This window comes from Adiantum capillus-veneris, chromosome 24, assembly GCF_014529385.1.
Source record: "Adiantum capillus-veneris isolate H3 chromosome 24, ASM1452938v2, whole genome shotgun sequence".
In the NCBI taxonomy this organism is placed as follows: Eukaryota; Viridiplantae; Streptophyta; class Polypodiopsida; order Polypodiales; family Pteridaceae; genus Adiantum; species Adiantum capillus-veneris.
The window spans coordinates 82,618,748-82,641,889 of record NC_140954.1 but is presented as its reverse complement, the minus strand read 5'-3'; the positions used below and the strand labels follow the sequence as shown (position 1 = coordinate 82,641,889).

Here is a 23,142-nt window from a genome sequence, read left to right as displayed (position 1 = left end):
CACTTTTTCGCTTATCTGAGGATATATTGCAAGAGTCCAGGCAGGCCATTGCTACCATTGAGCTTGGAGTAGAGCAGTTGGCAGCTACACACAAGCATCACGCAGCTACTTATGCAACTATGGAGGGATCTCTGTGAGTCGTTGAGAGCGCCATCGCCGATCGGGATGCTACTATTTTCGCACTACAACAAGCCTTGAAGTTAAAGTCTCAAATGATTAATGACCTTCAAGCTCAGGTGGTTGAGGAAGCTTGGCGACCAGAGACTTTGTTCGGGTCATGAGTTCTGCAAAAGTCTCTTTGGGCTGAAGCATTAGGTTGGCCAACTCATCCAGAACCCTTTCTTTGAAGTCGCATGGTCTAAAAGCTTCACAAAACTGTTGTCTTAAAGCTGCCCAAGTTAAAAGGTGATTCTTTGCAAACTGACTGTACCACTTGTCGGCTAAACCATCCAATGTTGATGGAAACAACACCAAATAAGTATCTTCTCTATTAAGACCACGACCTCTACAAAGAGATACAAACCTCCTTTGCATGGTCGTGTGCATCTTCTAAGGAGAGTCCCTTGGAAGTAGGAAACTTGATGTTTACCTTCGCCAAAACACTGGTCAACGCCTCCATGGCCGCTTGCTCAGGAGCCCGTTGCTCAATAGCTTGCTGTAACAAAATGGGAGAGAGCTTTACTTGGGAAGGTGACCTTGAAGACGTAGAACCGGATGGAGGTATGGGTGATGAGGTTGATGGACTTCTAGTAGGTACCAAGGGTTGACGTCTTTTGTTGCAGTACTTCAGAGAACTCAGTAGTGCGCTTTGACGCTCTAATGACTGCCTTGTATGTGTCACGCAGTGACCACAAACCTGGGTCGGCTGTGGGGTAGGATCGAGAGGAGAAGTGGAAGCAGGGGGGCTAGTGGGAGGAGCAGGAGTGGGGGGCGGGGAATGGCAGAGGGAGAAGGACGAGGTGGAGCGGAGGAGGAAGGAGGCGTGCGGGGAGGGGGGGCCGAGATGGAAGGTGGAGTTGGAACCTCTTCCTACTCAAGAGGGTTGAAACGATTCCATGCGGAAACCCGCTGCAACTGGCTTGAAGCCTAGGGACCACTCTGAGTGCCAGGATGATGTGGTGGCCCCTGTTGACGCCGACCACGAACCTGCTGCCAGCCCTCCTCCGCCTGAGCCCCAAGCTTGGAGAGTGGCCCTGCCTGCGTACCCCGTGACTCTGTCTGCTGCTGCTAGCCAGCCCTCCTCCGCCTGAGCCCCAGGCTCGGAGAGTGGCCCTGCCTGCGTACCCCGTGACTCTGTCTGCTGCTGCTAGCCAGCCCTTGGAGGTTAGGGTTGAGCCTGCAATGAAGGTCGAGGTCTCCTCCGTGGACAGGCCTTCGCAAGATGGCCCATCTGACGACAAATAAAGCACTAATTCGGGAGAGGCCCAAATACTCCACGCTCTGACGGAACCAACCACCACTCACCCTAGGTAGTAGGATGACCTCCGGAGAGTGTAGGTGTCCCGAACCAGAACACCTATTGTGGGAATGCCGACTGCCTTGGCAACTACAGAGGCTGTCGTGCGAGGAGTCTCCAGGATAGTCTCAATCTCTGAGCATAACTTAGAAAGGGGCGGAAGGTACTCCTTTCTCAGGCCCGGGAAGCAGACTGAGATAGGCAGGTCTGCTTCCTCGACAAGAACGTCGGTAGCTGGATCAAAACCATGGCGCCACTGTCGAAAGTGTGCCCGAATTGCTCGGATGGCCACGGGACTCATGGCAATGACCTTGAGCCTTGGACGCCATCTAGGGAGTCTCAAACTGTATCTGGTAGTAGCCACGCACAAGAAACTGAACATCAAGAATCTTGCCCACCTCTGCTAAAGACGGGCCTGGAGGAGATCACGCATCTCTCCTCTACTAGGTCGGGTGCCAATGATCTTGCAGATGACGGAGGTCGCTTGGAGGCAGTCCACCTCTACGGCTAGGCTCGCTTGCTCTGCTGGTGAGAGAGCAAGTCGGATGGTGAGCTCTGCAAGGTCGGGCGAGGGGGCTTCTGGAGAGTCCCTCTGGGGCGAAGCATGAGCCTCCATCTGTGTCTACTGTTGTGAATGCGGCTAGGATTGCCACACCTCCTGATCCACGTCCTATATGCGTTGATCTCACTTCTTGCCTACAAGTAGTCTCCCAATGGTATCCCGTCACTCTAGGTAATCTGCTGCCAGGAGTCTGATGTGTTTCCGAGTAAAATTCCCTTAAAGCTATCCTCAAATGCACCTACATCTACCTTCATTGATATCCGTTACAATTCCATGCTGCCATTTTAAGGTTGGTCCCCATAGGTCTCGCATCGTCATGCGGTGCATTTTTCCAACACCACTACTCACCCTCCCCTGTAGAAAGCAATTTTCCCTTTCTCCCTCGCCGCCTTGATCTCTGGCATCAGCTCTTGCATGTGTGTTACTTGTGTTAGCATGAGGTCATCACCCAGAAATATCCCAGTTTACTTGAGTGTTGGTCTCTTCTTTAGGAATTCCTTCCTAGCTTTCAGTGTAGGGAAGCGTATAATGAGTGCTCTTTCCTTGGGCCTTCCTTTCTCATCACTTCCCTTCTTGCCACCTCTCCAAGCACCTATGTGTGTGGGTTCAAAAATACCCATGCGCTTCAAGAGCTCTTGCACTTCTTCTTCTACTTTTCCCGTGTCTTTGAGACATGTAACACGCACATGAAGGGCTCTAGTCTTTCTCTTTTGCTCCTCCTCAATTGTCATATTGATGATAGTCGATGTCGGTGTGGCTTCTTGCATCTTATCTTTTCCTTTCTTTGCGTCCTCAATCCACATTTCAGCTTTATCAGCCTTCTCTTGTGTTTTGAATAGGTGCTCCGCCCATGAAGAGGTTGTTCATGCCTTTTTCCCTTCCTCTTCTCGTAGAGTTTTCACCTGTTCCTTAATGCTTTCGAGCTCCTTGATCATTAGGCGGGATTTCATAAATGTTGTCACCCCCGACATCTACTGGTTGGTCCATCCCCAAGCAATCGAACAATTCCTTGCGATGGGATCGCCTGGGCCTGTGAAGAGAGAGAGTGACAACCTGCTGTTGGGTGCCGACTTCGACAACGCGCAAACCCCCTCACTGCACTGCTGTAAGGCTGTCTTGCCCAACTCTCTGCACTGTTCATCTAACCTTACATTGTTGCTGTAACATCAAAAAACAGCAATGCCCAAGAGAAGGGGATGTTCTCACTATTGAAACTCTGAAACAGTACAAAGCCCAAGCAGCCCCTCTCATTGCAGCCAAGCAGTCCCCTCGCTTACAAAGCACAAGCTGCCCCTCTGCTTATGAAAAAAATTTCAAGCACCCCCCTTGCTTTTGCCCACAAAATATGAACCTTAGGCTGTGCCTGTCAGTCCCATTTTGTAAATGAAACTGACGGCGTAAGCAAAACCAACGTTCGAACGTTCATCACGCATGCGTATGAGAGGCGCGACCTGCACCTGTGACCCGTTCCCTTCTTGCGTACGAGCAGCCAGGACGCGCCAGCAGCTTACGTGAGAGCCATTGCTGTTAAGTTGATTTGGGGAGACCCTGCTTGAGAAGATGGCCCTCTCCTTGAGAAGCTCGTCCCCTGCTTGAGGTTGCCCCTCTACTTAAGCTGCCCCTTCGCTTCTAAGAAAAAACCCCTTTTGGGTTACGACTGGAAAAAATCGTATGTTAGTCGGAGGTTTGTCGCGCATTGAAGCAGGTCAAAAGAATTTAAACGACACAATAATCAAACATGTGATATTCCTTATCTTTCAAGAGTGATGCTAAACCTGTATGCCCAATGTCTCATCGCTGAAATCAACTTGTATCTTCCCACTCATCCCTTTCTTTTGTAAATGGCCATTAAACCTGGAAGGAACACCAGACAAGGAGCACAATGCTTAAATCTTTCAGATAAGACATTGATTTTCGGCATGTAATTGGATAATTCAAGCAAGAAAGGGCATCACTCACTGCCATGTGAGTTGTCTCTTTAAATAAGAAGAATTCCTCTGAAATTTTTTGAGTCTCGCCCCTAGAGCTTCCTCTACCATCTGGCAAAAAAATGAGAATGTCTAAATTAGCATGGATTATTTCAACATTTGAAAGGGGAGAGCATGATTGTTTAGTGTTCCGATACAAAATGTTACAGCAATAAGCTGATTTTTTATAGCTACAGCGTGCACGCACACACATATATGAGGTCCAAAGGCAAAAACAAAAAGCACATGCTTCATTGAAACATAAAAACAGCACATTGGACTTTCTTCTGAAATATCTCTTCAGAACAAAACGTTAGAGAGACTGCATTAAGAAAAAGCCTGGAGACAGACAAGACAGTAATCGAAAAACACATATTCCAGTTACATACAGCAAGCTTTTGTCGGTACGATGAATATTGAGCCTTCTTCTTTTCAACACGACGTTGCATCTTGTTAAACTTGCTCCTTATTTCATCTGCAGACTCTTCATGCCTGCCAGTAATTATGCCACAAGTGAGCACTCTTAAAGGCACAGATACTTGTTAGAATGCCAGTTACAAAGTCACTTTCCAGGAACTAATGGAGCTTGAAATAGAGAAATGGGAGGCAGAAAACTAATGCATAAAGAATTTGGAGAAAACAACGAACAGACTGTTCCCATCACCTTATCAGTTCAAACATTCAAGATAAATCAAAGACGTAAAAGTTGATGTCAGACATAATGGAGGTTGAAAATAACTTCACACATTATGATTGTCACTCTGAAGAAATCAGACAAGTTATTCCTGAATAGTCTCTAGGAACAAGCTCCAAACCGATCTATCTTGATGATGGCCTTACGTGCATGCAGATAGAGCATAGGAGGGTACGCCCATACTCATGAGGGAAAGCTGGGTCCTGCAAGCTGACAAAGAGGTGAAGAGAGTCTTTGCCAAGATGGCTGGGTCATCAATGATGGCAGGGCCATCGATTTGCGACATGCACCCTATGGGACATCTATATTGGAGCGCACAGATTTGGAGGAACAGCATTAATACTTGAATATCAAGTTGGATTGCACATATGGGGAATTTCTCTTTGTAACATGCTCTGTGGACAATATTACTCAACATATATGCCATCTTTATTAATGTTTTCTGCAAGCGTCCGCATGTTGTGAGTATGTGTCCCCGATTTTGTAAGCAGGACAGATTAATGGGAATCCACCGAGATGCGCTGTGTTTGAGCTGCGCCTGAAATCGAAAAGAAGCCTGGAGTGCGACGTGGCGGTCGCCACCGTGGGCGCGGACACATCGCAGCAGGTGGCGGAGGGTCGATTCTTTATTTATGCTCCAGGGTGGCCATGCTGGTTTTGTCGCTGCGCTTCGGAGGACTGTTGACACGAGGTGAGTGGAGTTCATCTCTGCGTGGAGAATTCCTGTGTGCACTGTTTGGGCTTGGTGTCTGTTTTTTCCCAGAACTGGTGTGTGCAGTGTTTGGAGTTGGTGTCTTGGTTTTTTCCTCTTGCATTCAACTGCTGTGACATTGCGTCTGAGTATCAGCCTCTGTCAAGGGGTGTTGTGCTGGAGCCGTATTGTCTGGCTTGCTGTGGTAGTGGAACGGAGAGCAGCACAGACTGCTTAGAGAGGAATTACTGATTCACTGTTTTTATGTTGCTTGGTGTTGGTACACACAGCAACACTGAGTCATTACATGCAGTATAGTTCCAATGCCTAGATTGAAATGCGAGGCACGAGCGAAGGGGAACCAAGATAAACCTGTTTCCGCAAAAAGGGAGAAGCGTACCAAGGTTGGTAGACGACCAAAACCTGCGAGCAAAGTCATGGAGATCAGTGTCACTGTCTCCGTAGGGGGCGGTGATATAGATATTAGCTTGCTGCAGCGCATGGAATCGTTTCTCGAAAATGAAACTCTTGCTGGCTTGTGTGAATAGAGAGGGGAGGTAGTCTCTACCACTTACACTTTCAGATGGTTGTCCGTTTGTGGACGCCATCGTTGGTTGCCGTCAACAAGAAGATCAAAGGTTATTTGGGCTGGGATAAAGAAACGCCTGCACGCGGCATGGTCTTGTGCCGAGCATTGAAGCAACAGAAGCTACACACTTTTGAGGGAATGGTCGGATACTGTTTGAAGGAAAGTGGTGAGGTACACTTCCAGAAAGTGGTGCACAACATCACTGCTGATGATGTGAACAAGGGCATAGAATTATATTTGTAGCGCGGATAATATGTCGTGCTCTCTACAGTGTGGGTGCCCCTCAGTGCAATGTGCGAGACAATCTCACTCAAACAAATGGAAACTCTCTCAAACAGAATGAAACACAGAAACAATGGATAACAACATAGACACAACAGTGGACCAGAACATGTGGACTCGACTAGCTCAAAGAACCGTGTACAGACTCTGGCGTGGCAGCACTCACTGCTCCAGCCGAGGACTCACAGGTACAATGGGGTTGTCGAGGCTCAGATGTGCAGGGATGGTGCTAATGTACTTGTGTAAGACTCCCTCTCCACAACTACGTACAAGATAATAGAACTCCCCCACACGACTACTCATATGTACCACTGTAAAGAGCCACCAACGGTTCATAAATGTGAGCCATGTGGTGACCTGGCCACGAGGTCCACTAGGCCACCGTCGGTCGTCGGTAGGTACCCTACCACGTGTCACTCCCAGACCAGACGTCCGTCCAGAGGGTCCGTCTAGAGTGAACCAATCCCAGTGTAACCCACTATCCAACTGTATGTCCTGTGAAGTGACACTGTAGCCCTGCTACAGGTTGCCCGCCACAAGACCGCTCACCGTCTCGGTGAGAGGAATACTGAAAAAACTGTGAAAGAAAACCACTAGGTGCTGCATCCGTACTTTTCTTGAAGCAGGTGCTAGGCCCAACCATGACCTTACATGCCTCAAAAGTGGCGTAAAACATTGTCCTGCTTGCAACGCTTTAAGCCTTTGAATAGGCAAGAACCCAATATGATTGCATAGTCCAAGAATCCCAATCGGCAAAACAGACTGAGGCTCCTCAGCAAAGAGATATGCTCGGTTTGGATCCAACGCATCTTTATCCTCCATAACTATAGTGAGAAGAAAAAGACCTGGTCCGCACTTGTAGATGAAATTGTTGTAGCCTGCTACAGTGTCACTTTCACTTTCATATGACAGTAGTTTATAGTTGGGATTTGGTCAGTTGGCCTTTGGTCTGGTCGGTTCACACTTGGGCAGACACGTGGCAGGGTGGTCTAGTGGACATCGTGGCCAGGTCACCACCGCCACCCAATGGGGATAGACTTAGATGATGTTCTTTATGGGCCGTTGGCTCTTATGGTTGTACATATGAGTAGTCATTTTTGGGGGAGTTCTATCTTATCTTGCACGTAGTCGTCTAGGGAGAGTCTGACACAGAGCACGTCTGCACCATCCCGACACATCTGAGCCTCGACACCCGATTGTACCTGAGAGTCCTGGGCTGGAGCTGAGTGTGCTGCCACGCCAGAGTCTGTATCAGTCTTGGAGATAGTCGAGTCATATGTTCCGGTCTGCTGTTGTGTCTTTGAGAGCTCTGTTGACGTCTATTGTTTCCTTTCTGTTCATCTGTTTGAGGGAGATTCGGTCTGTTTGAGTGAGATTGTCACGCACATTGCACTGAGGACCACCCACTGTAGAGAGCACGACACACAGGTGCTCTCATTTTGGCGATCACGGTGGGACCTCAATTGAAGTCTCACTCTGTTGAGTAGCTGGTTTCTTCGCTTCGCCTGTGCAGCCTATTGGTCTGGTCAAGTTTCACCCTTGATAGCTTAATCTAGCTGGTCTAGTCTCTCGCCTTGCTGGTATGGTCCCCTCTCGCCCTGGTCCAACTTGCCCTCGTCTCTGGTCTAGACCCCCTCGACCCTGGTCTAGTCCTCCTCGTCCCTGGTCCAGCTGGTCTAGTCACTTGCCTGGTCTAGATCCTGGTCTAGTCCTCCTCGTCCCTGGTCCAGCTGGTCTAGTCACTCGTTTGGTCTAGTAGAGTCTCGACCAATCTTCAGCCAGTTCAAGGTTTTCTTGCCCAAAGCTTGGTTGGATTGGAGGTCACTGCATGACACATACAAGGAGGTCAGTTGAGCGTCAAAGCCCACTACTGAGCCCTCTGAAGTACCATCACAGAAGACGACCTTTGACACCTTGTAGAAATCCTTCAACCTCATCACCTATACCTCCACATATCACATCACCCATTCCTTCATCAGGTTCCCCATCTTCCCGATCACCTTCTCCGGAAAAGCTCTCACCCGTTCCTTCGTCATCAGGTTCCCCATCTTCGCGATCACCTTCTCCGGAAAAGCTCTCTCCTATTCTGCTACAGCAAGCTATCGTGCAACAGACTCAGCAAGAAATCATGGAGCCACTAGCTAGTGTTTTGGCCAAGGTGAACATCAAGTTCCCTACCTTCAAAGGGCTGTCTTCAAAAGATGCTGACGACCATGCAAGAAGATTTGTATCTCTCTGTAGGGGACGTGGGCTGAACAGAGAAGATGCTTACTTGGTACTATTTCCATCCACCCTGGATGGCCTAGCAGATAAGTGGTACAGCCAATTTGCAGAGAACCATTTTGCAACTTGGGCAGCCTTAAGACAACAGTTCTGTGCAGCTTTCAGGCCGGGAGACTACCAGGAGAAGGTGTTGGATGAGTTAGCCAACATGGTGCTCAAGCCTGAGGAGACTTTTGCGGAGCTTATGACTAAAACTAAGTCACTGGTGGCCAAGCTTCCCCAACAACCCGGTGAATTCATGGTTAAAAAGTGGGTGGAGAAGGCGCTTCCCAAAACTTCTCATTTAGAACTCCGAGAGTCTCCGACCCGACGCCACCCTCGACGAGTTCATCGCAGCTGCTACTAGAATAGAGGGAGCTAGGAAGCTCTTCAACAACTCTCCTCAAATAGATACTCCCTCTGTGTTCTCGGAAGGTAGTCCTACTGATCCTTTAACTTCTTTACGCAGGGAACTGGAAGCCCTAAAGCTACAACGAGCTCTTCAAGAGGAGAGGTCCTTCTCTCTTCGACAAGAGAAGCCTACACATAATGAGGCATTGGAACAGATTAAGCGCGAGTTAGAAGAGCTCAAATGTCAGCAAGAGACTAAGGCCATGGTTTGGTGTAGCTCATGCCGCTCTACGGGGCACCCCCCACAGGAATGCCCCCTTCGGGTTTACTGCCACTTTTGTGAGAAATCTGGACATGACGATAAGGATTGTTACTACCTCAAGGGATTGCGACAAATACAGCAAAATCTTGGTCCTTCCCTCCAACAAGGGCTAGCACCTGAATCCAACATGGTCTCACCCTTCGGCCATCAAAACCAGTGGCCTCCTCTACTGACAACACCCCCTATGCAGCAAGGTATGCACAACAACTTTGCACCCCACAGTTTTTATCATACCAATACTCCCTCTGTTCCCCAAAGTTTCTACACCTCAGCCTCCAGCACCATGCAACAATAAGAGCAGCGACCACCTCGTCCCCCTTTTCGTCCGTCAAATCGGCCAATCCTATGCTACAGATGCGGTGAATATGGGCATTATCAAAGTAAGTGTCCTTTACCTGAGGGGTCTCCTCCTTGCAGACATTGTCCGGAGTCTAAGGACCCCTACAGTAAAGATTGTCCCAAACAAAGGGCATCCTCTTCTTCAGGCCCAAATCAAAATCAACAAGAGTTTACATTCCCGAAAATCAATCTAATCACAGTGAACACCACTCCTCAGCCAGCACCTGCTACACATACAGTTCAGCCACAACGAGCAGCAGAGCCTACTGGGGTGCTCACTCGAGCACAAAGAGCAGCCCTGGGTTTAAGGTTGCCAAGTGGACCATCCGGTCCAACACTTCAGCAACCTATTCAAAATGGCGCACCCGTAAATGGTGCAAAGAATAGGCCAATCTCTATGCTTTCGGACATTGATGGAGCTTTCTTGGCAGCAGTAGCTGATTTGCAACAGGTCAAAGTTTCCGAGGAGGCCCAAGTTGTAGAAGATAGGCCCACTGCGGAAGCAATCTTGAAGAACACCTTTCAGCAAATATCTCTTTATGAGATGCTTCGGCTCGATGCAACTCTTAGAAGTGACACACTCTCAATAATTCAATCTTTGTACCCCGGTACCGGGCCTAGTGGCGGGCACCTACCTGTGCAGCCCCTGGAGTCCTACATGATTTCATATCCGGCTGCTCCCCTCACCGATTATAAAAGTCCACGCCTTACTCTATCTATTCTAGGGCAGTCGTTCTCAGGCGTCATAGTGGATGGCGGGTCTGGAATCAACCTAATGCCCGAATTTACCATGTCAGCCTTAGGTCTCCAGCCTACTCGCCCTGCTCCATTCACTGTTACATTGGCAGACCAGCGGACAGTCTATCCTGTGGGCATAATCGAGAAGGTGCCTTTGAAGGTACAAGACTTCACTTTTAGCTTGGATTTTGTGGTGGTCAGTCTTCCTCAAGTGGAGGGAGGATTTCCCTTGCTGATTGGTAGACCATGGTTGCGGCATACTAAGGCACTTCATGATTGGGGAAACGACGCCATGTGGATATCCACTCCCGGCTCCCAAATGCAACCAATCCGGCTTGAAGGAGGGATGGATCCAGTGGCTCAATACAACTCATTGACAGTACAGTCCAACCCTGACTCGGAGCAGCCCATTCCACCTGACGGGTCTGACGAGAACCTGCTACAGTGGTTGGAAGCTACCGCTTCGATGCCATGCTACATGGTCTCTACTCAAAACTTACCTGTGCCGCCAGTTACACTCTCTTCAAAATCCTCAGGAGGACACCAATGTCCAAAGTCCTACAGACAGTACAACAGTCAAAGAAGTAAGTGTGTCAGCCCCACATTCTCATGCGTCGAATGAACCGCCGATGGAAGCCCTCGGTCTTGGGGAACCTATCACACATCACCGAAGGGGGAAGAAATCTCCTCTGCATGCGCTAGCCAAAGATTCCCCCCTTCCTGGAGTATCTCCCAAGTTGGACCCCATTCAAAAGCACTCCGTCAGGTTGTCTACATCGGAAGATTTGCCCTTCGAGGAGCTACCACAGGGATGGTTACAAGAAGAGTATGCAGAGTTTCCAATCGATCAAACCCCTGCTCATGATGTCTTGAAGCTCCAAGAGGCAGCTCACCTCTCATCTTCACAAGCACCCTCTCCTGCTACAACCCCAGACCCGGTTAGAGAAGTCAACCTGGGAGATCCTGACAACCCTCAGCACGTACTGTTAGCAGCTTGGTTATGGGAGCATCCCGCACTACTCAATCAGGTCGTCTCCTTCATTCACTCTTTTAAAGATGTTTTCGCTTGGTCATACAAGGATTTAGAGGGGATTGCACCAGAATTGGGTGTCCACACCATACCTCTGGTCGAAGGGGCTAAGCCTGTAAGAGGCCGAGCTTACAAGCTCAACCCGAAGTATGCTGAGGCGGTCAAGGCAAAGTTAGAAAAAATGCAAGAGGCAGGGATCATAGTACCTGTGGAGCACTCTGAGTGGTTATCACCCATGGTGATAGCGCCGAAGAAGCAATCCAACAAAATCCACGTGTGCGTCGATTACCGTGCTCTAAACAAGGTAACTATCCCAGATGGGTTCCCAACACCTTTCACTGAGCATGTGCTCGAAGATGTAGCAGGGCATGTATTGTACAGTTTCATGGATGGGTTTAGTGGATACAATCAATTGGGCATCCATCCAGGTGATCAACTGAAAACGGCCTTTGTGACTCCCTGGGGTATTTTTATATACACTCGAATGTCTTTTGGGTTGAAAAATGTCCCACCTTCTTTCAATAGAGCAGTATATCTCATCTTTTGTCCTCTGCTAACGGATCATCTTCGCATCTCCATGGACGATTTTTCGACCTTCTCAGGTGCTCAATGTTCAACCCCAGTGGCAAACCTAGAGGAACACCTCTCTCAGCTCTCTGCTGTCTTCCTCAGGTGCAGAGAGGCACGCCTAAAGCTAAATCCTAACAAATGTCAGTTTTTGGTTATTGAAGGCACACTTCTAGGCCATGTGGTGTCGGCTAAAGGTTTAGCTCCTGACCCAGAGAAGATTGTGGCAATCTTAAAGTTACCACCTCCCATCAACCCAAAAGGGGTACAGAGCTTTGTAGGCCACACAGGGTATCATCGCAGGTTTATACGCATGTATGCACAGGTGGCTCAACCCCTGACCCGCCTAACCAGTGCTGCTGTTCCCTTTCAATGGTCAAAGGCAGAGTCTGAAGCTTTTGCATACCTTAAAAAACGCCTCACTGAGGCGCCTATCTTAGTAGCTCCTGATTGGTCTCTCATCTTTCATGTGCATACAGATGCTAGTCAACTGGCTGTGGGTGCGGTGCTGACCCAGCCTAGTAAGGAGTATAACCTGGATTGCCCTGTTCACTATGCAAGTCGCCTACTCACCAAGGCAGAGTGTAACTATAGCACCACAGAAAGGGAAGGTTTAGCCATTGTGTATGCTCTGCAAAAATTTCGGCACTACTTATTAGGGGTCCACTTCACAATTATTACGGATCACCATGCCCTCAGATATCTGCTCAACAAGCCGCAGGTTGCAGGTAGAGTATGGCGATGGCTACTTTTATTTCAAGAGTTCGATTTCGAAGTGGTACTCAGGCCCAACAAACATCATGTCCTCGCCGACCACCTTTCTCGCGTTCACACTGGTGAAGAAGCAACAGGGGTTGCTGACGACTATCCTGATAGCAGTCTCTTTAATAAGGTGGATCCTACACCGGAATGGTACGGCGATGTTTTGCATCTGCTTTCTAGTGGCCTCTACCCAGAGAATGCTTCTCCCCTACAGAAGAGACGCCTGTTGCTGAAGTCTAGGCCTTTCACTCTTATTGTGGGCCAGCTATACAAATCAGGGCAAGATGGTGTTCTGAGGCGCTGTGTCTCCCCTCACGAGGTCGAGTATATTTTAGAGGATGTCCATAGTGATCCCATTGGTGGCCATTACCCTGGCCATATTACTGCACAAAAGATTCTCCAATGTGGCCTGTGGTGGGCCTATATTTTCCGCGATGCAATTGCCTATGTAAAGGTATGTGATGTATGTCAGCGTTGTGGTCCTAAACCAAGCAAACAGTCAAACCGTCCTCTGCAGGTCTCTATGGCATGGCAGCCCTTTGAGAGATGGGGCATAGATTTTGTTGGCCCAATTACTCCCTCTGCCCAACCCGGCAATCGGAAGTATCTCTTGGTGGCTACCGACTACGCAACAAAGTGGGCAGAGGTACTTGCAACAACGGACTGCACTGGCACTACAGTAGCCAAGTTTCTCTATGAAAATATTTTGTGCAGGTTTGGATGTCCATTGGAAATCACCAGTGAGAGGGGTAGTCACTTTGTGAATGAAACAATTTCTACCTTGCTGGCCAACTACAAGATTTTTCACAGAAAATCTTGTTCTTATTACCCTAGAGCAAATGGGCAGGCAGAGAGCACTAATAAGGTTCTGATAGCACTCCTGCGGAAAGCATGTCATCTTCATCCATCAACTTGGGCTCAAGCTATCCACGGTACACTTTGGGCATATCGAACTTCTTTCAAAGCCACAACCAATCACACTCCATTTCAATTGGCTTTCGGTTTGGAAGCGATAGCACCTTTCGAATTCAACTCAAGGTCCCCGCGAGTGGGGAGTCTTCGTGCCAATGGAAATTTGGGGTCGACATCCGTCTCTCGTCTTTTCCTTTTGGAGGAAAGCCGAGGTTTGGCTTCACTGGCCCTAGAAGCAAAGCAGCTTCGTCGTAAAGCCTGGCATGATCGCCATCTCAGGAAGCCGCAAATAAAACAAGGAGCACTGGTGCTACTTTATTAGGCCAAGTTTCTGAAAAAAGCAAAGAAGTTGGTCCCAGCATGGCAAGGACCATATAAGGTGATAGAGATTCTACCCCATGGTGCAGTACATAGCCACTCTCGAAGGAGTTTCTCTGCCTTTGGTCAATGGATCTCGGATCAAATGCTATCATGCTCGAGAGACGCTCAAGGGTCTAACCGCACGACAATCAAAGAAGGTGTTGAGCTTTGCAGACTCCTGACCCTTTAAATAACTTCGGAATCGCTATCTTTCCCATCTTACTGTTCTGATTTATCTTATCTCTCTTAGAAAATTTCCTTAGGCAGCCTTCCTTCCGCGGTCTAGGTTAAGCTCTGTGTCTAGTCTGACACAGAGCACGTCTGCACCATCCCGACACATCTGAGCCTCGACACCCGATTGTACCTGAGAGTCCTGGGCTGGAGCTGAGTGTGCTGCCACGCCAGAGTCTGTATCAGTCTTGAAGATAGTCGAGTCATATGTTCCGGTCTGCTGTTGTGTCTTTGAGAGCTCTGTTGACGTCTATTGTTTCCTTTTTGTTCATCTGTTTGAGGGAGATTCGGTCTGTTTGAGTGAGATTGTCACGCACATTGCACTGAGGACCACCCACTGTAGAGAGCACGACACATTATCCGCGCTACAATTCGAAAAGAGGGATGATCAGAAGCTCGAGTAATAACGCGATGCAGTTAAGCTCCATCTTAATGGCAAAAAGAAAAGCATTAATGGCATTGTGATGGCAACCAAGTGAATGCTTGAATGCCCCAAGGAAACAGCCAAAAAGGTTCATAAACTTGCTGCTGTGATAGGATTACACAAAATTTCTCTGCCCCTTTGTGCAGTATGCTATGTATTTACCATGCCGAGGATCACATTTTGCCATCATTGACGATGGCTCAAATGCGTTGGTTATCTCTGCAACGGACAACTGCTCATGATAGGCCTTAGCTGCCGAAATCACTGGGGCATATGATGAAAGCATGAAGTGAATTCTGGGGTAAGTAACCAGGTTGGTTCATCAATCACAGTGGGCTCTAAATCAACAAACACAGCTCGAGGAACATGCTTTCCCCCTCCCATCTCGTCTCACTGAAGAAGGTGTTAAAGGCATCATCACCGCCACCAACAGTCTTGTTACTGGGCATCTGTCCATCTGGATAGAGCTCCCAGCAAGCATTTTGACCTGGATGCCAGTCTGACCAGGGGCGAGGGTGGGGAGGGAGGGCTAGATAGGGGCGAGGGGAAAGGGGGAGTGGGTAGGGGCGCGGGGAGGTGAGGGGGAGGGTAGGGGCGAGGGGGGAGGGTGAAGGGGTGGGTAGGGGCGAGGGCAAGGGAGGGGAGGGTAGGGGCGAGAGGGGGTAGGTAGGGGCGAGGGTGGGGAGGGAGGGCTAGATAGGGGCGAGGGGAAAGGGGGAGTGGGTAGGGGCGAGGGGAGGTGAGGGGGAGGGTAGGGGCGAGGGGGGAGGGTGAAGGGGTGGGTAGGGGCGAGGGCAAGGGAGGGGAGGGTAGGGGCGAGAGGGGGTAGGTAGGGGCGAGGACTTAAGGGGGTGGGTAGGGGCGAGAGCTTAAGGGGGTGGGAGCCAATAGGATTGGGTAGGGGCCAATGGGAGAGGGTAGGGACCAACTCGAGAGGGTAGGGACCGATTGGATTGGGTAGGGGCTGATTGGAGAGGGTAGGGACCAATTCGAGAGGGTAGGGACCGATTGGATTGGGTAGGGGCCGATTGGAGAGGGTAGGGGCGAGGGGATTGGGATTGGGTATGGACCAATGGGAGACGGTAGGGACCAACTCTTGAGAGGGTAGGGACCAATTGGATTGGGTAGGGGCCGATTGGAGAGGGTAGGGACCAATTCGAGAGGGTAGGGACCGATTGGATTGGGTAGGGGCCGATTGGAGAGGGTAGGGGCGAGGGGATTGGGATTGGGTATGGACCAATGGGAGAGGGTAGGGAGCAACTCGAGAGGGTAAGGACCGATTGGATTGGGTTGGGAAGGGACCAGAGAGGAAGGGTAGGGTGAATAAAGGTTGGGTAGGGGCGAGTGGGCAAGGGGGAGGGACTTAGGGCGAGGGCGAGGGTAGTGATGGGGACTAGGCGAGGGGGAGAGTAGGGCGAGGGCGAGGGGGAGAGGGGGAGGGAGGGTGAGGGACAGAGGGTAGATAGTGGCAAACAAAGAGCACCCAGCTATCAGGAGCAATACAGCTATCAAGATCTTGGAATTCATCTTGCAGGACGGGCTCTGAGAAGGGAGTTTGCTAGACACAGAGGAGAGCTTTCTTTTGGTCAAAGAAGCAGACACCAAAAGGGTTGATGTTTTAGGGGGGGTGAACTCCTGTAGAGGAGGTTTCTTACTGCTGCTATGCTTCTTCATAGACTCAGGGGGCACATTAGATTTAGTTACTGTGGAATCATTTGAAGAGGGTGTTCTTTCAGGCGAAGAGTGAATAGAGACTCCATAACAAGGCATAGATTTTGTGGCCTCCAACCACTCGAGCAGATCTTCATCTGACCCTTCAGGTGTGATAGGCTGTTCTTGTTTAGGTTTGGTTTCCATTGACAAAGAAACTTGCTGCACCACGGGATCCATACCACCTTCTAAGAGAATAGGTTGCATTGAGGAGCCAGAATTATGTATCCACATGGCGTCGTTTCCCCAGTCGTGAAGTGCTTTCGTATGTCGCAACCATGGCCTACCAATCAGCAAGGGATAACCTCCCTCTACCTGGGGAAGATTAACTACCACAAAATCCAAGTTCAAAGTGAAATTTTGTACCTTCAGAGGCACCTTGTCGACTATGCCCACTGGGTAGACTGTTCTCTGATCGGTCAATGTAGCAGTGAAAGGAGCAGGTCGGGTAGGCTTTAGACCTAAGGCCATCATAGTGAATTCGGGCATCAAATTGATTCCAGATCCACCATCAACGATGACGCCGGATAGCTGGTGCCCAAGAATAGATACAGTGAGGCAAGGACTTTTATAATCGGTGAGGGGAGCAGATGAATAGGAAATCGAATAAGACTCTGAGGGCTGTACAGGGAGGTGCCCGCCACTAGGCCCAGCCCCCGGGTACAGAGACTGAATGACTGACAGGGTGTCACTTCTAAGTGTTGCGTCGAGCCTTAGCATGTCGTATAGTGACACCCGCTGAAAAGTATTTTTCAAGATGGCTTTTGCTGTGGGCTTGGCGCCTTCGAACTGGGCTCCCTTTGGGACCTTAATCTGTTCCAAGTCAGCCACTGCTTCCAAGAAGGCTCCATCAATGTCAGATAACAGTGAAGTTGGTTTGCTCTGAGCAATTTCGAAGGACTTGTCCTTTGGGTCAAATAGACCAGCTTGAGGAAGTGGGGATTGGCGAGGTGGACCTGTGGGCCGATTGAGACCAAGAGCTGCTCTTTGTGCCCGAGTAAGGACACCAGCAGGCTCCTCCACTTGCAGTGGCTTAACCACATGAGTAGCAGGTGATGGTTGAGGCACGGTGTGCACAGTAATCAAGTTTATCTTCGGGAAGGTGAATTCTTGTTGGTTCTGAGTCGAGCTTGAAGACGTGGATGCCCTTTGCGTGGGACAATCCTTACTATAGTGATCCTTCGAATCAGGGCAATGACGACAAGGAGGGGACCCCTCAGGTAAAGGACACTTGCTTTGATAATGCCCATATTCTCCGCATCTGTAGCAGAGTATGGGCCGATTGGAAGGATGAAACGGGGGACCAGGTGGTTGCTGCATGGAGTTGGAGGCTGAAGTGTAGAAGCTCTGAGGGGTTGAGGTGGCATTAGCACTATAAAAACTTTGAGTCGGGAAAGTACTTGACATACCTTGGACAGCAGGGGTATTGAGCAAAGGTGGCATGTAGTTGGGATGGCTGTAGTGGGAAACCATGTTGGATGCTGGTGCTAACCCTTGTTGGAGAGTAGGACCAAGACTTTGCTGTATTTTGTGCAATCCCTTTATATAGTAGCAATCCTTATCTTCATGACCCGATTTTTCACAGAAGTGGCAATAAGAGCGAAGGGGACAGTCCTGTGGAGGGTGTCCTGGAGAGCGGCAGGAACTACACCATACCATAGCCTTAGTCTCCTGCTGAGACCTGAGCTCTTCTAACTCTCTCTTAAGTTGATCATAAGCCTCTTGATGTGGAGGCTTCTCCTGTCTGAGAGAGAAGGATCTCTCTTCATGAAGGGCCCGCTGTAACTTTAGGGCTTCCAGTTCCCTTCTTAAAGAAGTCAAAGGGTCTGATGGACTGTCCACGAGTAAAGGGGCAGTATCTAACTGAGGAGAGTCAGTGAACTGCCTTCTTGCTCCCTCTATTCTAGTAGCAGTAGCAACAAAGTCCTCCAGACTGGCTTCAGGACGGAGACTCTCTGAGCTTTTGTTGAGAAGTCTTAGGCAGAGCCTTCTCTACCCACTTCTTCACCATGAATTCCCCTGGTTGCTGAGGCAGCTTGGCGACCAGGGACTGTGTTCTGGTCATGAGCTCTGCAAATGTCTCCTTGGGCTGGAGTAACAGGTTGGCCAACTCATCTAGAATCTTCTCTTGATAATCCCCTGGTCGGAAAGCTTCACAAAACTGCTGTCTTAACATGGTCCAAGTAGGAAAGTGGTTTTCAGCAAACTAACTGTACCATTTATCTACAAGACCATCCAAGGTGGACGGGAAGAGCACCAGGTATGCGTCTTCTCTGTCGAGGCCATGACCTCTGCAAAGAGAGACAAACCTCCGAGCATGGTCGTCTGCATCTTCTACCGAGAGACCTTTAAAGGTAGGGAACTTGATGTTCACCTTTGCCAGAACACTTGTGAGCTCCTCCATGGCCTCGTGCTCCTGAGTCTGTTGCTCCCTAGCTTGCTGTAAGAAAATGGGGGAGAGCCTTACCGGAGAAGGTGACCTGGAGGATGTAGAACCAGTCGAAGGAATGGAGGTAGCCGTATGAGTAGGTATGGGTGATGGGGTTAATATGCTTCTACTGGGCACCAAGGGTTGACGCCTTCTGAGGTAGTACTTCAGAGGACTCAATAGTGCACTTTGACGCTCCAAAGACCTCCTTGTATGTGTCATGCAGCAACCGCCAACCCCACCAAGCTTTGGGCAAGAAGACCTTCACTTAGCTGCATATTGGTCTAGACTCTACTAGACCAGGGCGAGTGACTAGACCACCTGGTCTGGACCAGGATGAGGAAGGACTAGACCAGGGACGAGAAGGACTAGACCAAGACGAGCACTGGGTGGACTAAGGCGAGAGAGGACCAGACCAACAAGGCGAGAGACTAGACCAGCTAGATTAAGCTGAACCAGACCAATAGGCTGCACAGGCGAGGCAAAGAAACCAGCTACTCAACAGAGTGAGACTTCAGTTGAGGTCCCACCATGATCGCCAAAATGAGAGCACCTGTAGCGCGGATAATATGTCGTGCTCTCTACAGTGTGGGTGCCCCTCAGTGCAATGTGCGAGACAATCTCACTCAAACAAATGGAAACTCTCTCAAACAGAATGAAACATAGAAACAATGGATAACAACAGAGACACAACAGTGGACCAGAACATGTGGACTCGACTAGCTCAAAGAACCGTGTACAAACTCTGGCGTGGCAGCACTCACAGCTCCAACCCAAGACTCACAGGTACAATGGGGTTGTCGACGCTCAGATGTGCAGGGATGGTGCTAATGTGCTTGTGTAAGACTCCCTCTCCACGACTACGTACAAGATAATAGAACTGCCCCAAATGACTACTCATATGTACCACCGTAAAGAGCCACCAACGGTTCATAAATGTGAGCCATGTGGTGACCTGGCCACGAGGTCCACTAGGCCACCGTCGGTCGTCGGTAGGTACCCTGCCACGTGTCACTCCCAGACCAGACGTCCGTCCAGAGGGTCCGTCCAGTGTGAACCAGTCCCAGTGTAACCCACTGTCCAACTGTATGTCCTGTGAAGTGACACTGTAGCCCTGCTACAATATTGCCTCTATGGTGCGGATGAAGTAAAAAACAAGGTCTGCTTAACACCGGCGAATATCTTTGATAGAGCACTAATGTTTTGGAAGTTCAGGATGCGCCACCCAGCTAGAAATGATTTCTTGTCCACATTGCATAGCATGCTAAAGACAGGGAGATACTACCCATCGTCTTCATGGATAACTCCATACCAAGGACGTGGGATGCAACTAAGGAAGATAAAAGCGCTTTGGCGTTGTATGGTGCATCCAAGCACTGCGACCTACCAAGACATTGTCAGTATCTTTGTCAATGATGAAATATGCGGGACAACACATCCGCGATCGGATTGGTTTTTGTCGCGTTGGCAATAGAGAGAAAGGTGATGCATTAGCTTTGCATTCTTGCAAACTAAGGTATGATCTCATTGTCAATGTTTATGACAGCCCAACATATGCAACTATTGATGGTTAAGAGACCGAGATTGACCTGGGAGTTGGAAACACACAAAATCCGGAGATAGGGGATGAGTATATCCCGTTGGTGCACAGCCTTGGTCTCACGACAGCCGCTTAGACATGTATTGCTAGTTCCTATGTTCTTGGTTTAGTATGTTTTTCAGCAAAATCTGTCTCTAACTTTGTGTGTTCTGTCTTGCAGACGAAAAAATGGATGACGTAGAAGAAAGTGAAGCAGTGTTACAAGAGGAGACACAAGCCGATGAAGACCTACGGATAGATAGAATCGAGGACGTGTTGGTTGCAATCTTGAAGGAGTTTCTTGGAGATCGAACAACAAACCAAGCATCTCTCCGAACAGTGCTTCTTGAAGCAATCGACGCCATCAAAGAAACCATCAGTACCAACAACATGAATGTTGCTGATGTGCAAGTGACAAGATTGGAGGAACAAATCGTTTTGCTACGCAAGGAAGTTAATGTGTTGAAAACGCAACTAAACCGCCTAAATGCGATTGCGTCAAGGATGTCAAATCTGTTTGGTAGAGTTGTTATGTAGCGATCATTTTGGAACGAGATTGGAACAGTTGTTTTTGCTCGAGTATTTTTGCCGGAATACATCGTCTGCAGAGGACTCTCTATGTTTGGTTGCCTATGTAATTAATGCTTCATCCATTCTGTATGGTCTGCACATAACAGTTGAACTGTATTTTTGCTGGAATACATGGTCTGTACAGAACAGTTGAACTCTATTTTTGTTGGAATACATGGTCTGCATAGGACTCTCTATCTTTGGTTGCCTATGTAATTAATAGTTGATGCATTGTCTCATCGGTTCTCTGTGGTATCTTTCCCTCTGCTCTGACACAATTCCACTGACTCGAGCCACCGAATGGACAGTGAGTACAGCGTCTGCTTGTGCGTGCAAACCAGCAGACTGAAGCCAGCGCTCTGACTGTGTATCCTGCGACACATGTGCACGAGGCGGCCCTGGAGGGCAGCGCGCGTATTCGCCAGACACAACCCCGCCCGTGGGAAACCGACCGAGCGCGACTTTTGCTTCGCGCGCAAATTCTGGCAGCGAATCCTGCGCGCTAACAAATTAATCACCGCGCGCTGGACCCAGTATGTAGAAGTCAAAGTGATAAATTTGATTAAATGACTCGTTACTTCTTTGCAAAGTTCCCTTATCAGGGCTATAATTCTTGGCAGCTTTGGCAAGCATCTGTCAGCTAATTCCACTAGCTGGAAAAGACAAGGGATCACTGATAACAAGCCACTCCCTAGTACAAAGAGTTACAGGTATTTGCAGCTTTGGCAGTCTATGTAGTCGGATAACAAAGGGCTCCCTAGTGCATCAAATACACTCTAATCGTGTCAAAAACATGCTCAAACTGCAAAAATTCGATTCTTTTAAAGTCATATCTCCAATTTTTCTTCATCATTAACTTAGGGATCAGAACTCTAAAAATTTAAACAGCGACCAGATGCTTTGATTAAGAATGAGTATTCTTATTACATGGTAAGCCCCAAACTGGGTGTTGGTCTAATTCTTAGAAAAAGGCAGAGGACACACCTTCCTTCTTCGCGCTGAAGCGTTTCTTTTAGATGCCTCATTTCTGTCCGTAGCTGCTCAGAGCTTCTTCGAGGAACATGCAGACTTTCAAGCTCTTCCCTTGAGCATATTTCTGATGCCTTTGCTATAGTTTCCTGAATTACGGAAGATGGAATCGTAAATGGTTTTAGAGGAAGGAGGGGTTCAGAGGAAATACAGATAGACGGACCAAAAAAAAACCTGTAGAATTCTTCGTTGCCTCTCATTCTCCGCTTCTTGATTTCTGATATCTTGCATCACTTTCTCCTGCATGATGCTCTTATAATGCGATTCTGCCTGATATGACACAGACGGAAAAATGTCAATTTATTAACCAAAATAATTCTCAGCCACTTGAGAGAATTTTACACCTAGCAAAATAACGCTATAAAGTTCGTTTCTCATCATTTGAATAGGTCATCAATCTTCTATATGCTTCAAATGACCCATGTTTTACTACCATACTCATTTCACACTCAGAAAGTTAAGGTCATTATCTGTGCCCTATGCCTACTGAATTTACTCCTTACCATTGTAGCAACAGAATGGCTGGTAACACACACAGCTCTAGACTGAGTGCACACAAGGTACAATGGGGTTGTCGAGGCTCCAACACAGCAGGGAGAGTGCTGTGCGTAATGACAAGACTCTCTACCCAAAAGAATCATATCCGACTTATACCAGATTGGCCATATATAAAATAGCTACACAATATCCATAACTGCTAACAAATATCTCTGATAGACAGTTGCACATATCTGGACTGTGGTCGTAGGTGATATGCTGGCCATGGTGTCCACTCAACTACCACTCCTACTGACTATCGGAACAAGGGCTTAAACGCAATGAGCATACCTCTCAAATGCACAAATACATTTCCCAATTGCACAAATGTTGCATGAATATACCTGGAACCCCAATGAGCATATGTCACAAGGCTGTGACAACCACTAACCTAAGTTGTTGGTTTCTTTCCCTTGATTTTTATTTGATTTTCGGGACCCTCTTTTTGAAGTCACAAATGCCCGGACATTGTATGGCCAGTGCGAAACGGCTGACGGCAGAGAGTTTCACCCACAGCAGTGAAGGACAGGTCGCCACGAGATGGTCAGGCCGATCGGCACTGAAATCTGGGCAATAAAAGGTTGGCTAGGCTCCATTCAAAGTCATTTAGGCCCCATGCGATACTTAAAAGTTGGTGGGTACTAGGAAATTAACTCAATAGAGGCAAACTGGACACATGGCAGTAGGAGCAGCAACCTGTAGGCCACACACACTTCTAGAAGGGGGCTGAAATTTGGAGCTCATAAGTGC

General features: G+C 48.7%; 1 protein-coding gene across 5 annotated transcripts in view; it reads right to left on the bottom strand.

Annotated features, from left to right (window-relative positions):
- Positions 1–23,142, bottom strand: part of LOC147426674 (structural maintenance of chromosomes protein 6B-like) — a 209,963-nt gene that overhangs the window by 44,565 nt on the left and 142,256 nt on the right. For all 5 annotated transcript variants that reach the window (XR_015186303.1, XR_015186301.1, XR_015186304.1 and 2 more), the window contains exons 20-24: positions 22,030–22,125; positions 21,811–21,944; positions 4,375–4,477; positions 3,978–4,057; positions 3,794–3,872 (exon numbers count right to left, since the gene is read on the bottom strand). Coding sequence is in view for 2 of the 5 variants with exons in the window: in XM_086499210.1 (XP_086355336.1) it covers positions 3,794–3,872; positions 3,978–4,057; positions 4,375–4,477; positions 21,811–21,944; positions 22,030–22,125 (492 nt within the window). In the remaining 3 variants the exon portion in view is untranslated. The remainder of the gene's footprint in view (positions 1–3,793; positions 3,873–3,977; positions 4,058–4,374; positions 4,478–21,810; positions 21,945–22,029; positions 22,126–23,142) is intronic.